This window comes from Podarcis gaigeae (assembly GCF_964106915.1).
Source record: "Podarcis gaigeae genome assembly, chromosome: 4".
In the NCBI taxonomy this organism is placed as follows: domain Eukaryota; kingdom Metazoa; phylum Chordata; class Lepidosauria; order Squamata; family Lacertidae; genus Podarcis; species Podarcis gaigeae.
In genome coordinates this window covers 70,654,832-70,673,124 of record NC_139677.1, presented here as the reverse complement: position 1 = coordinate 70,673,124, position 18,293 = coordinate 70,654,832, and the positions used below count along the sequence as shown (strand labels likewise).

Below are 18,293 nucleotides of genomic sequence, written 5' to 3'. Positions count from 1 at the left end.
GGTATACTATTCATTGTATCAAATTGTAGATTTCAACGGAAGTCTCATAAAGTTCAACAAGAAAAGCAGAAGACCCAGTGGATCAGTTCATTCTCTAGTCAGACATAGTAGTCAACCACTACTATGCTATAAGATCCACTATCCTGTAATATTACGTATGAGCCTCTTCTACTGATGAAGCCTAGGATGGCGAAACAAGGAAATCCTTGTCTTAGACTCTGTGAAAGGATTCTGTGGAACTGTAACAACCCTTCATGTGGATTATTGGACTCTTTGAAGAGACAGGTGGAATAGATACTTTTATATGTAGGGATCTTATGCGTGAACTGACTAGAGCTGCTTTTTTTATGAGACTTCTGTTGAAATCTACAATTTGATACAATGAATAGTATACCTTATTTATTCAAAAGTACATATTGAGTATGTTTCATCTAACCATAGGTTTGTTGTTGTTGTGTCATTTTCTTACCTGCATCATAAAGTGCCCATTATGTTTCCTGAAGATTCGGTAAGTGTAGATAATCTGTTCATAGCTGATTTTTAAATAGGAAACAGACACATTAATAAATAATTGCCTTATTTGTCAAATTGCTGTAATAGTCATATATAGGTCTGTAAATCCTATCCAGTTCATTCAGAGAGAAATGGTCATGTGAGCTACCACATTATGCTAGAGGAAGACTGCCATTCATGCTGCTAGGTTTCTGGTTATCTATTATGAGCTGAATGGAATCCCTGCTATAATTAAATTTGTATAGCACTTCAAAAGAAACAGATGTGTTCCAAGTAGTGTGTACATGAACGCTCTTCTGATGGTATCTGGGGTTGGTAGCAATAAATCCGGCTTTCTGATAAGGAGATCAGAGATCGCACTAGTTTTGCCTAGTTTTGTCCAGCAAGCCGTTAAGATATGTCTTCAGTGTGAGACAAACAAATGTTATTTCCCTACAACTAAGAAACAACAACTAACAAATCGGAGTAATCATGTTTGGGAAACGATGTAAGTTCGATACAGCAGAAACTATAAATATAACTTGATTTCCAGTAATATTTACAACGATGAGGTTTCTAGTACTGATTGAGATCAACAGTCCATTGTGATCAATACTACACTTGCCATCATTCATATGTGATAACTGGTTTTATTATGTAGATCACTCCTCTGGATGTAAACCTACACATCTAAAAAGACTCTGCTCCTACACCACAAAAACATTGGAGAAGGGATGGTGGAGAATAACGTACCACCATATGGGTGAGAGATGAAATCTGTAGCTTACTAGTTGAAAAACTTGCTAATTATAAGATTTTTTTGTGAACATTGTCCGTGTGGAGGGGTTATAAGTACCGTTTACTATGAATATGTAAAGAGACAATTGATTTACCAAATATTTAGAGTTATGGCTTCGATAATTTGAAGAAATTAAAATAGATTTCTGACAAAAATTGTGCCAATATATATTTTACTGTATATGTACATTTTACAGCAAAAGAAGTACTTTGATCTGAGCCAGACTCTAAATGCAATCTACAATCAAAAGCAGAATCATTTCATGTGCACATACCCCTGGGATTACATTTATATCACCTAGATGAACTTCTTTGATTTCTTAAAATCAGGGGGCTGTTATCTCTCAAAAATTCCAAACATAATAAAGATTGGACCCAATACATAGAAAGTTGTGTGTAAGCCCCATTAATATCTGATAACTGAAGTGTAGTTACGTTTCTCTGAACTGAAGCTATTCTCTCCAAAAGAAAAGCAAGATAACTAGTTTAAATGAAAGGGAAATACTTACAAAACACAAAGGCACAAGACTCCTGGAATACTCTCACTGTTTCGTATTAAAAAGCTCCCATTTTTTCCTGTTTTGCTCAGTAATTTTTCACAGTCATCTTTAGTTATAGTTCCGTGGAAATACTGCAGTTCCATTTACCTATGAAAATGTTTTCAGATCAATTATTAAAGATTTAGATCAAAAAGAGGCTCTGTTCTTTACCTAACTAAAGCCAACCTGTTGAGCACAGATGGTGAAACTGGCACAGCGCCTTTATGAAAGGCTTTCAACTGTGTTGTTTCAGTTCAACAACGTGATTGTTTTTTCCCCTATGCAAAACCTAGGAAACAGCACAGGAAATGTAAAACTGATAAATGGATTAGTCGTCACCAGAGCTCTTTAAACAAAGAACTTTGCTGGGTTTCTTGGTGGTTGGTTGTGGGGGAGAAAGGTGAAGATTGAATCATTTCTTGAAATATATTTATAATCTTTTGTCAGCATGATTAAGATGATTATGAGCTACACAAAGATATGCTTATTCAAAAGGATTTTGTGTGTGTGCGCGCACCCAACAAATAGTATGATCATCTGTCAGAAATGGAAGGGGCTAGATACAAGTTTTTGGCAAAGTGAACAAGGGTCATTGGTTTTGTCTTGCAAGTACAATCCAGTCCAGCAACTGGAATAGTGTACATGGCAATTGGTTTGTGATACATTGGCCCAAGGAAGGACAACTGTTCCACAGCAAACTCTTACATGTGATATTCAAAACACAGGAGCTCCAATTACCTGAAAACCGCTCCACAGGATTTCTCCTGCAATGTTGGGATGCTAGGCTGAAGATTTTGTTCATCTAGGTTTTACTCAGTGGTCTGTCAGTTCCAGTTCCTCATAGCTCAATAACGCTCCTATTTTATCAGTCTCACAAGCACGTTGTGAAGGCAGAATACAGAAAGCATTATAGAGCAATGTAAAATGTAACATTAGAGTGGGGAACAACATTTCTTTATGTTTGATGTTGCAACAACCCTGTGTTACAGTCCTCTCTTTTTTCTCTCCCTGTAGATGGAGATCTGTGGCTATTTTTTATTTGTATCTTCTCTATCAAATGAATAAACAGTGCCACTTTACACAGTAGATCTACAGTGTCAAATGTGCCACCTATTCTCATTGTTGATTGTCACCTATAACAGTCTCCTACATTTCTGTCTTTTTTTTGTCTGGAACCCTTTTGCTGGGGTGATCAAGAGAGCATTTTTTAGATAGCTGAGAGGGAGGAGGTGATAATGATCTCCCCATAAGTCCCTTTCCTACGGGCAAAAAACCATACTGATTTTAATGCAAGAAATTGTCCAGCTCTAGGCCACATTTCCATATTAATTCCCACCACTGATGGGTCTTCTCACTAATATGGTCACGTTACAGATAGGTAGCTGTGTTGATCTGCCATAGTCAAAACAAAAAAAATTCCTTCCAGTAGCACCTTAAAGACCAACTAAGTTAGTTCTTGGTATGAGCTTTCATGTGCATGCACACTTCTTCAGATACATCTGAAGTATGATCTGAAGAAGTGTGCATGCACACGAAAGCTCATACCAAGAACTAACTTAGTTGGTCTTTAAGGTGCTACTGGAAGGATTTTTTTTTTTTTTTTTAATATGGTCACGGTGATGGACTACTGCAGGTTAGGTAATGTTGCATCCCTACCCCAGCACCCTGAGTACTCACATACAAGGAAATATGCATGCATCTGCTTGCCAGATGTTTATCGCCACCAACTTTGACAGCACTGATCACCTTTGAGGAATACAGAAGGGCAGTGGGACCATTCACATGGCCTGCCCTCTGATGAAACCTGATAATGTGTTCCTGAATGATCTGGGGGATTTTCCAGCAGAGAAAGTTGATGGCTCTGTTGAAAGCCTGGTTTCAGTATGGAATGGTAAGATGGAATGGGCGGTTGACACAATATCTCCCAAGCACCCTCTGGTGTTGTGGAGCCCAAATGATTCCTTGGTATTTGGGGGGAGTTTCAGGTTTTGAAGCAAGCCAGATCAAGACTGCAGCATTAGTGGCATACACCAAAACTGACCAAACATTGGTTAGTGCATATAATCCTGCCCCCATGTGGCAGTGTCAGGTGTGAAGAAGGCTCATTTTGCAGCTTGCATTGCATCTTCTAGGAGCCATCCAGCAGAGTTCTTTTGGATGTTCCAGAGATTACTGACCCCCTCTGTGTAATTTCAATGCTGTAATTTCATATAATCCTAGAATTATAGAGTTGGAAGTGATGCCAGAGGTCATCTAGTCCAATCCCCAGCAATTCAGGAATCATAACTAAAGCATCCCTGACAAGCAGCCATCCAACCTCTGTTTAAAAACCTCCAATGAGGAAAAGTTCTTCCTGATGTTCAGTCACCATCTCCTTTCTTGCAGTTTGAATCCATCCATTGGTTTGTGTCCTCCCTTCTAGAACAGCAGAAAACAAGTTTACTCCATCTTCCATGTGATAGCCCTTTAGATATTTGAAAATGGCTATGGTATCACCTCTGAATTTCCTCTTTGCCAGGCTAAACATGCCCATCTCCTTCAACCACTTCCCACAAGGCTTAGTTTCCAGATCTTTTTTCATCTTGGTTGCCCGCTGCACATGTTCCAGCTTTGAAATTTACCACAATTCATGCCGCTTTCTTCAAATTTCTTGCAAATACTTTGCCCCCTCCAACTCCAGCTCCAAATTGTCTTAAAATAAAATTTCATGACAATGTTAACATTCAGTTTTATTTATTGCAAAATTCATATCCTGCCAAGTAATTGACTCTTGCAGCAGCTAGTACTAATTTAAAATAGGAAATTAAAAATACAAGAATTACAGATACAGGTAGGTAGCTGTGTTAGTCTGCCGTAGTTGAAACAAAATTAAAAAATTCCTTCCAGCAGCACCTTAGAGACCAACTAAGTTTGTTATTGGTATGAGCTTTCGTATGCATGCACACTTCTTGTGCAAACTGCAAACAAGAGAGAGCGAAAAGGCATGAAAAAGCAATGCAGCTGCCCTCCAAGTAATATCTTGGCCTGCTTTCTTGACCACAGAGGTATTTCTAAATGAGTAACCAGCTAGCCAGCCAAAGGAAAAGGCCTAGTTGCCTCCCTTGCGAGGGTGGAGTGGATCAGGTCACAGAGGCCAAAGATGACAAGTACCCAGGTTCTACTCAAGTTAACTTTCTGGCAGCAACTGCAAGTCAACCTGACACCAGGGATCTTGAGGTTATGAAACTGGCATTGTTTTTGTGTGCATGTGTGAGTGAAGTGGTTTTGCACAGAGAAAGCCTCCCGTCTGCCAGCGTAGTTGCTAAAGCCATTTCCATCAGTGAGCTGTCAACATATAGTTTCCTGTTCCCCTCTGAGAGTCTGATTAAGCTCTTAGAGTTCATCCTTGCCTGTTTTACTCCATGCTGTGCACCTGCATGAAGCTGAAGCCGGGAGTTATTTTACTGCTTGGTGAAAAATAAGCAAAAGCCTGTCACATCAGTTTTTCATGCTGAAACGATCCGGCAAATTGCCTTCCTTGCTCAGAAAGCCTGCTTGTTCGTGATCTTTTGTAACACGAAATGTCACTCAAACAGTTACCACTGCCCCCTGTCCCTGTCAGAATACCAGGACTGTTCTATACCCAATTATCATTGTTTGATACATTATTCTGTAATGCAGATATATTGAAATGTCCCCCAGGAGCAGGCATATCCCTTGCTGAGTTTTTTCTTCCTCATGAGATAGGATTTTTGTCATGAGGAGGAAATTGTACTTTACTGTTATGGGCTGTTGCATTTTATTTCAACGGGAATGCATATTTTCTAGGCTTTATTTAAACAGACGGTTGGTACAAACTGTTGCATATAATATCAGATGCATATTTTCACTTGTTTGTTCAATGCGGATTATAGGGTTAATTTGGAAGCCTAGCAACATTTCTTGGCACATTTCTTGGCTTCAGGGGTTTTGTGACACTGAGTGGAGCATATAATTGACAAGTGGAGACTGTATCTTGGGATAGCCAGCCTGGAGACAAGCAGTTTTGATGTGGTACAAGGAAGAAAGGCTGCTACTCAAAGTAAGATTCTCATGAGAGCCTGGTTGAGTTTATGGACTGTTTCTTCCAGGGCTATTGGATTGCTCCAAAAGGGAATATGCTAGTTTCCTGAAACTTATAGTGTATCTTTCATCTTTGTTAGAAGCTGCCCAGAGTGGCTGGGGAAACCCAACCAGATGGGCGGGGTACAAATAATAAATTATTATTATTATTATTATTACTTATGCATTGCATTGTCTGTCTTTTCCATCTTAGTGAACTATTTTCTTGTTTCCTAAACCTGGGGTTGCTTCTCTTTATTTTAACACCTTCATGCCTGGAAGCCATAACCTATTCTACCTTGCAAAGCTTCAGAGGAGCTCAGGAAGGCTGATCGATGAAGGGGAAGCCTAGGAGAAACTCCCCCCCCCCTTTATCCAGGGGCAGCAAATTCTTTTAAAGATGGGGCTGAGCAGAGAGGTACACTCTGTGCTACCTGGGAACAGGCTTCCTCAAAAGGCAGCGGACCTGGGGGGGAGGGGCTGAGAGGTGGCTGCCATTCAACCCAGACTTGGAGTGAATGAAAATCTTTTGGAATCGTGTGCCATACTCTTCCTTCCAAGAAAAATCCATGACATGGAGTGAAATGGTTTTGACCTCATTCTCACTTTCAGAACTTCAGAAGACCACCCCCTCCTCCTGCAGTATGCTTATATTCCAAGCGGTGGCAATATATCTCAATCTGCCAGGCCACTCCACCACTGACCTACGTGTTGAAATTCTTCTACAAAGGAGTTATTCTTCTACAGAATGTAGCTTAGCTCAACAAGGCTAGGAGGCTGCTGTTGTGAATTGACACAGTGTTTATCTTGCATACATCTCACCTTTAGACGAAATCCCTCCTTTCACCCTCCACAATATCTGAAACCCACTGCTTGTTGTTTTCTACACCTTCATGGGCTGTTGGTGTTGTTGATTATAGCCTCTTGAAACCTCTAGATGGCACTGTAACTCTGCCTAATGCAAAGGCATGGGAAGCAACAATATCAGCTTTAAAACGTTCCTTTTCCCCAGCGGATAAAGAAATCAAAGCCACTCAGTGATATGCTTCTAACTCCTGATATACTGTTCCGTATTGGCCAAGTACTGCAATCATTTGATTTATATATTATTAATAGGATTTTGTGCCACGATACTCATGTATGCTTGATGGAGAATTTGGAAGCAATGCCTGGGCGATGAATAATACCATAATTGTTGGTGCGTGAATAAACAAGCAATTCACTTCAAGGAAGTGTGCAAAAAACGCCTAATATTTTGTTTTCATCTTAATATCAAAAGTTGGTCTGTGTTGAGCAGCAGAGTTCATAACCATATGTTCCGTTCAGGGTATTGGGCGGGGCTGTCCCTGGTGCTGAGTGCAGGGCAAAAGGACATTCTTCAAATTCTAGGGAACCTCTTAATATAATGCTCCATATTTATAAGCTATCTGTCTGCGCAGTATGTGCACCTCCTGAATTACTTTGCTTCCCCAAGTAGAAGAAGGGAAAGGAGTAGACTGTGATTTAGAAACCTGTTATCTTATACAAGAGCGAGGCTCACCTTCCCTCAAGCAATGGGATTGCTGGCTGAGACTGATGGGATTCTTAGACCAAAATGCTGGGTTGTTTCTCAATGACTAGGCTCATTTAGAACAGGAGGCAGGATTAAGCCCCACACAAAGAGTGTGGTCCAGTACTAAAATGTAGCCACTGCGACTAGTGGACAATCATTCGTGGCGTGCTGCAGATTGGCACTACACAGGCAAAAGGTCTACATTTTCAAATTCCCACATCCCCTTTCTGAAAAAGAACAGAGAGCAGTATAAGCTTCCCATCAGTCATTTCACTCTTTGATCAGATGTTTACCAAAGCAAGTAAGCAGTACTGATGAAATAATGCTCCTGCTGCGATGTCATCAGGAGTGTTTCTGTAGAAGCCCCATGGGAACATATATTGCTATCTAATTAAGGCTTATTTTTCAGCTATCAGACAGACAAATTTGTTTCTAAGTGCAGCTAGCTGCTGCTGAATCGGAAGCCTATGAGATTTAAAATGAATTATATGCTACAGAGAGGGGAAGAGATAACAGGGAAGATCCAGTCCAATATCACACAGACACAGCTTGCTTAAACTGTGAACCCAGTCCAGAGAAATGCTGCAGTCGTATGCAGATTTACATGGAAAATAGTCCCATCGGATTCAGTGAGGCTTACTTTTGAGCAGACATGTCTAGAGTTGCACTCAAAGTTGCATTGCTGTTGGCATCAGGGGACAGCTCCATCATAGCTAACTTGTCCCATTCATTTCAATGGAATTCAAGATCCGTTCATACTCTGGCTTGGGGCATTTGTCTCTTGTATGTAACCCTGATGGCCATCTTTCTTGAAAATGGGCACCATATAGTCATTCACTCAGAAGAACCAGAGTTTTGTGGAAAGTGCATTTGCTTACTATTCACTCAGCAAAGGAAAAGGACCTTCCGTTTTCGGTATTTATGTTTCCTTGTTGACAACAAAGGAAACTGCCTTATACCAGGTCATATTATTTGCACAGCTAGATCAGCATAGTTGCTTCTTGAATGGCAACAGTTCCCCAGGCTTTCCGACAAAGAGTGATTTCCCCAATCACTACCTTACCCTTCTCACTCGGGTTGCAGGTCCAACCCCCTGCCATACAGGAATCATATCTGAAGAACCCCTGACAGATGACCACCCAAATTCTGTTTACAAATCTCCACTGAAAGTGAGTCCATTACCTTCTACTGTAGTCCATTCCACTGTCAGGCAGCTCTTACTGCCAGAAAGTTCCTCTAATTGTTGAATCAGAATCTACTTCCTTGGAATTTTAAATCCATTGGTTCGTGTCCCAACCACTGGAACAGCAGAAAACAAGTTTCTTCCATCATCCACCAGCCCTTCAGATATTTGAAGATTGCTATCATATCACTTCTCAGTTTTCTCTTCTCCAGGCTAAACGTCCCCAACTCTCTTAACCATTCCTCATAAGGTTTGGTTTCCTTGATCATCTCCCTTGAATGGTTGTGGACTCTCCTCCCTTGGAGATTTTTAAGCAGAGGTTGGATGGTCATCTGTCATAGATGCTTTAGCTGAGACTCCTGCATTGCAGGGGGTTGGACTGTTGGTTTCTGCTTCCTTCACTGAGCAGCGAAGTGCTTGTCACAAGACAATGTTTACATTCAACAGTCAAGTGCTGTTGGGTTTTCTCACGGGAAAGGAGACTGGATGTGACGTACACTGGTTTCCTGTTTTTCACTGTTCTTTGCAGTTCAGTGGTGTGATTCTCTCCGTGCTTTAGAGGAGAGAGGATGCCTTTCTCTGCTCCGGCAGAGGGAAAATGTTTTTCTGTAAATTACCAGCTTTGAAGTGTAAATAAAGTAATATAGAGCATGTTGGCACGTACTTTTCATCATTCCGCTGTGCACTGGACACTGCTTATCTCCAACATTTGGTTCCGGGCCCAGAAAAACGCAGTGTTTTGAGAATGGACTCCAGAAGTCGGGCTCCTGGCAAAGGAACAAAGGAGCAAAGAATTGGAGTGCCGGCAAAGGATCGGAATGCAGAGGGCCGGATCGGACGATATCTCTGCGCGTCAAGATGATTTGATGAGGTATGTGCTACAGCTCCGGGCAGCCTGCCAGCTTCTAATTAATGGCTTTATGGCTGGACTTTGAACTTTTATAGCCGGTTTTGCCGTGGCACAGGCAAAAGGCTAGAAGGATAAATTTTTCCTATGCTGGGGGAAATCGAAAGTAAAGCAGCTGCAGCAGTGTCGCAGCATGAATTTAAGACAGCAGAGAGAACTTTCACTTTTGAACTTGCCTTTGGAATGCGGTTTGAAGCAGCTGCAGATAAGCAAAGCAGTTAAGCAGAAAGGCACAGGTTCACAAAGCAGAGGCTGTTTTTGAATTTGCTTTTGGATTGAAGCAGCTGTACACAGACGCAGCTTGTATGAAGCAGCCTGATTTAAAGCAGCAGAGATGACGCAGAAGGCTAATGCCAAAGTCATGATGGCTAGCTGCAGAAGGCTGGATGAGGCAAGTGGGGAATTTGATGCCAATCAGCCAAATGCTCAACTCACAGTAGCCAGTGATACTGCCATGATTCTGAATGGAGCAGACCGCCAGGGTGATAGCTGCATGGGCAAGGGGGAGTCTTCACAGACGTCATCCCATAGTGCAGTGGAACCACCAGATGGCGCCAAAGCTTTGAAGGCAGTGAAATGCTACACGTGTGGACGTCTAGGCCATATGAAGAGGGAATGCAGATATCCCAGGGCCAAGACAGAGCAGCGCAGCGAAAGCTCATCGCGTGGAAAAGGCCGAGGCAAAGGCAAAGGTCCGGTGTCCAGGACAACGCAGCACAAGGCAATGGTCTCACGCTTCACTCCAAAGGTTGCAGAGGTCCAGAAGACGTCTAGATCTTTCTTCGTTGTTGATTCAGCGGCGACCCACCACATGTGCAACGATAAGCGACTGTTCGTGTCTTTTACACCGCAGGAAGGTGCGATTCACCAGGCGGATGACCACACAATTCCCAGTAAAGGCTACGGAACTGTTGTTCTTCACAGTTTGGACTTATCGATACAGGATGTGCTTTATGTGCCAGATGCCAAGCATAATCTGCTCAGCGTTGGACAGCTGAATGAGCGGAAAATTGACGTTTCCTTTAAGAACAAAAGGTGCATCATCACAAAGAAAAATGATTATGTATTGCATGCTGAATATGTTGATCGTTTGTATGTTTTGTATTTTGATGATGTTGTGCAGGATGACACTTGTTGCATTGCAGGTTCTAACAAAAGTTTGCATGCAGAATGTATTCACGATTTTCATCGAAAATTTGGTCATTTGCATTTTGAGGCAGTATCTAAAATGCCTGCCTTGGTTGAAGGTATGACTATTAAACCCTGCAGGTACCACATGAAGTGCAAGGCATGCGCAGCAAACAAGGTAAAAATGGCTGCGAAAGGTAAGGTGTCTAGTAGGCAAGCTACAGAACCATACCAGGTTGTTCATGCTGATTTGGTTGGACCACTAGCGCCCTCTTTGGGTGGAAACAGGTACTTCATGGTTCTCATTGATGCATTTTCCAGGTATATTTATGTGTACAATCTCAAGCAGAAATCAGAGGCTTTTCCAAGGTTCAAGGAATTCTGTGCTTGGTTGGAAAATGTGCATGGTAAGAAGATAAAAATTCTTTTCACTGATCGCGGGGGAGAATTCACTTCTCAGCAGTTTGAAGCTTTTCTGACTGAGAAAGGAATTCAACACGATTTGTCTAGTCCTCGCTCGCCATGGCAGAATGGACTTGCGGAACGAGCAAATCAGACATTGCTTCAAGGGTTAAAAACCTTGCTGCATGATGCCAATCTTCCAGAGAGTTATTGGGCCGAAGCTCTCTCATGTTTCACTTACAGTTATAATCGCAGGTTATCTTCAGCGATTGGTTGTACCCCCTATGAGAAGATGTTTGGCAAGAAGCCATACATCAAACACATGAAAATTTTTGGTTCTGACATGTGGGTTCACTCACCACAAAACTCCAAGTTAGACAAGCGTGGATTGCATGGTATCTTTCTAGGTTATCAGAAAGGGTCTTACAGAATAATGATGACTGACTCTAAGGAAATTAAGCTCACAAGAAGTGTTGAGTACAATGCCAAGTGGGGGGAGAATGTGGGAATTTTCCAATGTTATCCTGATGACAGTGATGAAACTGAGGATAGTCAAAAGCAACCGCAACAACCCACACCCACTGATGAAGGTTCTGAGTCTGAGTCTGAAACTGAATCGGGTGATTCAGAGGATTTCAAGAGTGCGAAAGCCTCTATGCGACCCTCTGAAAGCTCTGATCAAGAATTGGAGGAACCATTGTTCACAATAGGTCACTTTTCTCCTAAGAAGGAAGAGGAGAGTGTTGAAGACTTAAGGCTAATTCGCAGGTCACAGAGAGCAACAAAAGGCAGACCTCCAAAGAGATTTGCTGATGAGTTTGCTAAGATAGCAGTAACAGCTGTTAAAAGCTCCAAGAAGGTATTTGAACCTTCAAGTTTCCAAGAAATCCAGGATTTGGATTCAAAGGAAGCTGAGCCATGGTTAAATGCCATGAAGGCTGAGCTTGATTCCTTGGAAAGGAACAAAACATGGGACCTTGTTCCAGTAGTTCCAGGAATGAAACTGCTTGGAAGCAAATGGGTCTTCAAAGCGAAGACAGATCAAAATGGCAAGATAGTCAGACACAAAGCCAGATTGGTAGCCAGAGGTTTTGCACAGGTACCAGGTGAAGACTATCACGAGACCTACTCACCCACCGTGAGGTATGAGAGCATTAGGCTTATGCTCAAGCTAGCTGCAGAAGAGAATCTACACATTAGTCACCATGATGTGAATACAGCTTTTCTGTACGGATCTCTAGATGAATCACTTTATATGCTTCCACCTGATGGCGTACAGGTAAAACAGGGATTTGTTTGTGCTCTGAAGAAGTCCCTTTATGGTCTCAAACAAAGTGCACGGTGTTGGCACACAAAACTCACTGAAGTATTGTTTTCTCTAGGTTTTAAGCAAGGGAAAGCTGATCCATGTGTATTTGTCAAAGAGGAGGGGCAAAAGAAACTGTATTGTTTGTTTTATGTTGATGATCTTTTATTCTTTTGGAAGGATGTCACAATGTACAATAATGCCCTAGCTCAATTGAAAGAGCACTTTGACATGAAAGATCTTGGTGAGGTAAACAACTACCTATCTCTGGAAATAGAGAGAGATCAAGATGGTAACATTCTAGTACACCAGTCACGTAAAATTGCTGATGTGTTAAGCAAACTAAACCTGATGGATGCTAACCCTGTAGACACACCGATGACAACAGGTTATCAGGTAGATGACACTGGAGAAGCATTTTCTGATACTACACTGTACAGAAGTGTGCTAGGCAAGCTAAACTTCATTGCCAGATGTTCAAGACCTGACATTGCTGTTAGCTGTAATTTGCTAAGCAGACAAGTCAACAATCCTACTGTTAAGGATTGGAAAGCTCTGAAACGCATAGCGCGGTATTTGAAAGGCACTATGCATTACAGACTGAGATTTAACAATCAGAAGTCTGGTGGTCTTGAGATATTTGCAGATGCAAGTTTTGGAAGTGACACTACAGACAGGAAAAGTACGTCTGGAGTTTGCTATAAGTACAATCAGGGTCTATTTGATTGGTCATGCAAGAAGCAAACAACAGTTAGCTTAAGTACTTGTGAAGCTGAACTGAATGCACTGTCTTATTCACTTAAGGATTGTGAATGGTTGTTACAATTGTGCAAAGACATGAAAATTCCTGTCAAATGTCCAATCCAGGTTTACCAGGACAACAAAGCATGTTTGGCTTTGCTGAATTCTGAAGGTTGTAAGCAAAGCACGAAGCACTTGCAATTAAAGTTGCAACATGCTAGGGAACGTATTCAAAAGGGACTCGTAACGGTGTCCTATATGCCAGGTAATGAAATTCCTGCTGATGTATTGTCCAAGATTGTATCAAGGGGTCAACACTGTACCTATGTGCAGAAGTTGGGTTTGTGCTGATATTGTACGAACACGCTGCCCAGTGATGTTCACAGAAAGGGGGAGGATGTTGGTTTCTGCTTCCTTCACTGAGCAGCGAAGTGCTTGTCACAAGACAATGTTTACATTCAACAGTCAAGTGCTGTTGGGTTTTCTCACGGGAAAGGAGACTGGATGTGACGTACACTGGTTTCCTGTTTTTCACTGTTCTTTGCAGTTCAGTGGTGTGATTCTCTCCGTGCTTTAGAGGAGAGAGGATGCCTTTCTCTGCTCCGGCAGAGGGAAAATGTTTTTCTGTAAATTACCAGCTTTGAAGTGTAAATAAAGTAATATAGAGCATGTTGGCACGTACTTTTCATCATTCCGCTGTGCACTGGACACTGCTTATCTCCAACATGGACTAGGTTTACCCTCAGAGTCCCTTCCAACTCTACAATTCTATTATCTTGGTCACCTTCCTCTGCACACGTTCCAGCTTGTCAATATCCTTCTCAAATTGTGCTGCCCAGAACTGGGCACAGTACTCCAGGTGTGGTCTGACCAAGGCAGAATAGAGTGGGACTATTATTTCCCTTGATCTGGACACTATGCTTTTGTTGATGCAGCCTAAAATAGCATTAGCTTTCTTTTTCTTTTATTTCTGGTTCATCACACTGTTTCCTTTATGAAAAAATAATAATCACATTTTAGAAGTGTCCAACACACGCAGTAAAAATGCCTGTGATTGGGCAGGCTTCATCCACTCTGAAAGGGCTACTGTGCCTGAAAATTCATCCACTTCCATCAATAGGAAAAAAGCATAAAAATTAATTTAAAGCATAAAAATTGTTTTAAAAATCCTTAATAGTAAAAGTGTTGAGAGGCATGAAGGAGACCAGTTAGGCTGCCTCTGAATTGGCTATTTTATAAAGTGCTGAATTGTGTGAACCAAATCTTGTACTCCAGGGAACACCCTTAGTAGTTGATAAACTGTTTTTTGAAAAGATAATTTACACAGCACTATTTTACAGTTGGATCATCCTTTCCTAATATTAATGTCAAGTGTGATAACAAACCACCACAGTTCTGCTGCTGACTGTTTCTGTGCAAATGCTCATTAGATCCATTACCTAATTAGCTAGCACATTAGCAATGAAAGCCTTTTGTGTACATATGCAATACTTTATGTATAATGGTTGCGCAAGGCAAATTGGAACGATGTCATATCTGGGCGATGTTCCTAATTAAAAGGCTTTCTATAACCCAAACATTGTAATTGCTGTGTACTCACAATGTGGTCTCTATGACTATTCTTTTTTAAAAAAACCCTGTACATCCACAAAATAAAATTTCAAATGCTTTAATTGAGACAATTTATGCCTTAGGGAGGCCAACCACTAGAACCCAACCCCCTAGAACAGATGTGGTGCAAGGTAGAGGACATACATACAAGACTCAAATATAGGCTGTGTACAAATTACTGCCTTAAAATGCAGCTAAACTGTTTATTTGCTCAATTCACATCAAAGCTGGTTTCAAGGGGAAAGGTGTAAAAGCTTAGTATTCCCAAAAAATGACAGGGTAAAAAAAAAAAAAAACACGCCTTGACATTCCACTGTTGCACTCATAACCTAGTTTTAAGGTGCCTTTTAGCTCCTAGCTTTCATATCTCAGTTTCTAACACTGGGGCTGGGCCTCTTTAAACATGCTTATATAGCATTCAGTCAATTTGGACATTGGTAGGAAAGGGGATAAAATCATCCTACCCTTGTCAACAGTTTTGAGAACATAACATAATGGTTTTGCTCATCTCTGTATTTGATAAAATGTTTTTCCCTTGTACAAATATGACTTTATTTTGTGCTCACAAGCAATTGTTTCTAAGTCATTCAACAGTGGGTTAACTGGAACACACCAACATCCTTATTTGGACATGTACTACGAAAGCTGACTTTCAGTATTGGTTTCCTGTTTCCGATTCGTATCTAGCTTCCGTCACATAAAATCTCTCTTTTTTAACACCTTCATGCAGATTTTGGGTTCTAAGTCTAAAACGACTTAGAATTACTACTTAGAAAACAACCCAATCACAGCCAGAACCCTTGATGAATAGAATTCTGCTCAAAACATTATTACAAAGTAGATCAGTGTCATATCAGCGCATTGAAGTTTTTATTGCCTTTCCATTTCACGTAATGGTTCCCTTGTCACAAGGGCTTAATATAGGGCATCTTTTAGCTTGACAGCATGATTGATATAATCTGCATCATAACTCAAGAACAGATATGCAAATCAGAAGTATTTATTGAAGCAGTGAACTGGCATCTAGTCTGCAGGATGAAGCCTGTGAATACATGGCCATTCGCTCTTTTGCCAAACGCAATAGTTCATTCGGATTCAGGGGTGATAACACTAGTGGAGAGTAATTCTGTGCTTTTATTAAGTAGCAAGCTTGAATACAGAATAAAAGACAGTGAAACAGTCTTAAAGCATAAAAACAGATCACAAACAAGATAAAATACTTTCCCATTCAGCTATTGAGAGCTCCAAGGAATGTGAACAGAGAGACTAAAGCTGGCTAGTACACAGCCCTCTCCGAGTCAGGATCTACACTGAAGCCCAAAACATTAGATCCCATCAGGGAGATTTATATACCTGAGAGCCCGAGTGGCTATGTGATGGCTGGCATATTATCTCTCCTGTTCCAGAAGCCATTATTGGGATGGTATGAGGATGTTACATCACCTGCAAGGTGAGCTAGGCTAACAAACAGGGGCCAAAACAAATACAATACCTTGTTATGCAGATGCAATAGTTACAACATATAGAGCGCAATAGGCTGAATGGTAATGTTTGTAACAAATCTCTTTACTGGTTACTTCCTACAAGTTGGTAACCGCACTTATAGAACATGGTTACCAACGTACGGTGGTATCCGCAGCCATACAGAGAACTAAAATTAAGGATAGATCCACACTTTTAAAAACCCGGACTGACATTCATGAGAACACGAAGAGAATCCATTCTTCCTTAGAATTTAATCACATGAGAGAATAGTGAAACGCCACTGGCATATCTTAAAAGAGATTCCTGGTTGCGAGGTCGCTCCACTCTTTGGGAAACGATGCACTAGATCCCTTTGAGATATACTGGTACACACTGATCTAAAACCCATACCACAACAACAGACTTTAATAACAGCCCCGAGATGTTTTTTCAAGTGCGGACACTGCGTTGCATGCAGATATGCACTTCCAGTAAAAGAGTTCGCCAACAGTGAGGGTTTTAAATTCACCATACGATCATTTGCCACATGTGCTACTGCATGCACTGTATATATATATATAGAGAGAGAGAGAGAGAGCGCAAATGTGGTTTATTATACATGGGACAAACCACAAGACCAATCCAGGATATCGGGACATCATTCTAGGATCAGAAATAGAATTTTGGATGCTCCTCTGGTATCCCATTTCATCCAAAAATCACACACTGAGTATGTCCTGACATTTTTTGTACTTTGGACCTCTCAAGGACCTCTTGAAAATGCAGGAAGAGTCCTTACACAGAAGGAAAGCAGATTTTTTTTCTTACTTAGCACTTCATCCTTTAGGTTTAAATATTGGACTATACCTGCTTCTTATAATGACATATCCCATACAAGCTATATGAAATATATACTATATAAGAGCTCTGCCTATGACACACCATTGTGGTCATATTCCTTTAAGATTACATTTAGGTTAATTATCTACACCTGTCTCATCACATGGTTTTGCTTATTAATGGCGTATTGAGACTCATTGGCCATTACTATTGAGAATCGTCCAAGAATCATTGCTTACGTAATCTGTTACACACTTTGATTTTATGTACAACCTCTGTATCTTATAATGCTTGATAATGCTTAATAATGTGTGAATTCTATTTTTTAGTCGGGATGTAACAGATTTATATTTGTAATTTCTACATGTCAAATATTAATCATTGTATTACCAGGTGTTTATATTTATATTATATAGAACTATTAACAGCTGAGGAAGCCCTTCGGGGCAAAACAAGGAAATATCCGGAAACCTTGTTCTACCCAACCCAGCTGCCTGAGGCAGCCTGCCTGTGTCTGCTACCTATGCTAGCCAACCTCATCAGCTGTATTGTCCATGACATTCTGGGGACCTTTCCTTAACCACATTCGAGGACTGTGTAATATATGAACGCAAACAAGAATCTATTAAGAAAGGAAGAAATAGATCTGCATAGGATTTAATTAAATAGGTTATATACCTTGCTTAAGGATTGTATATGGTGTACATCCTGGACTTGAATTGTATGTTAGGAAGTAACCAGTAAAGAAATTTGTGGGGAGGAGTGGGGAAGAGCCGGGGGAGCCCGAATTGTCGTGGTTCCGGGTAGGGGGAGGTATGGTGTGGGAAGAGACGCAGACCGGGTAAGGAGCACACGGCCCAGGCAGTTAGTGACTGTGCCATATGCCAGCTCCTCCTCTATTATAGGGAATTGCAGTTGTCATATCAGCCAGCCCTCAGGTCTGTGACTGCTGCTGTTAAATGCCAGGTCAGCCCAGGAAAAAATTTAACTGATCCATCATCTGGTTATGGATGAAGAGGCTGATATGGCATGTATCAGTGAAACCTGGCTGGGTGAACAGGGTGGAGTTGGTCTCACCCAGCTGTGCCCACCTGGGTACTCAGCGCAGCACCATGCCAGACTCAAGGGTCAGGGAGGGGCAGTTGCTGTGAACTGTAGAGATTCTCTATCTCCAGGCTTTCTGTCCAGTTGGGAGGGAAACCAGAGTGTGTGTTCCTGGCACTGGGCAATTAGAACAGATTAGGGATTCC

General features: G+C 41.3%; 2 protein-coding genes across 7 annotated transcripts in view; one reads left to right on the top strand and one right to left on the bottom strand.

Annotated features, from left to right (window-relative positions):
* SH2D1B (SH2 domain containing 1B) overlaps positions 1–18,293 on the bottom strand; it is a 44,867-nt gene that overhangs the window by 6,783 nt on the left and 19,791 nt on the right. Inside the window, exons 1-3 of one of the 3 annotated variants that reach the window (XM_083737553.1) lie at positions 2,016–2,322; positions 1,800–1,937; positions 470–533 (exon numbers count right to left, since the gene is read on the bottom strand). In XM_083737553.1, the coding sequence (XP_083593679.1) occupies positions 470–533; positions 1,800–1,933 (198 nt within the window). In that variant the 5' untranslated portion in view covers positions 1,934–1,937; positions 2,016–2,322. Of the gene's footprint in view, positions 1–469; positions 534–1,799; positions 2,347–18,293 lie in introns of those variants that run through there. The other 2 variants (XM_083737554.1, XM_083737555.1) reach the window with 2 other exon arrangements.
* LOC310843815 (uncharacterized protein) overlaps positions 1–18,293 on the top strand; it is a gene marked incomplete at its 5' end in the record, with an annotated part of 39,177 nt that overhangs the window by 9,305 nt on the left and 11,579 nt on the right. For 2 of the 4 annotated variants that reach the window (XR_014563664.1, XM_083737584.1), the window contains 3 exons: positions 1,154–1,255; positions 8,545–8,630; positions 17,460–17,786. Coding sequence is in view for 2 of the 4 variants with exons in the window: in XM_083737584.1 (XP_083593710.1) it covers positions 1,154–1,255; positions 8,545–8,630; positions 17,460–17,468 (197 nt within the window). Of the gene's footprint in view, positions 1–1,153; positions 1,256–2,843; positions 2,899–8,544; positions 8,631–17,459; positions 17,787–18,293 lie in introns of those variants that run through there. The other 2 variants (XR_014563665.1, XM_083737583.1) reach the window with 2 other exon arrangements.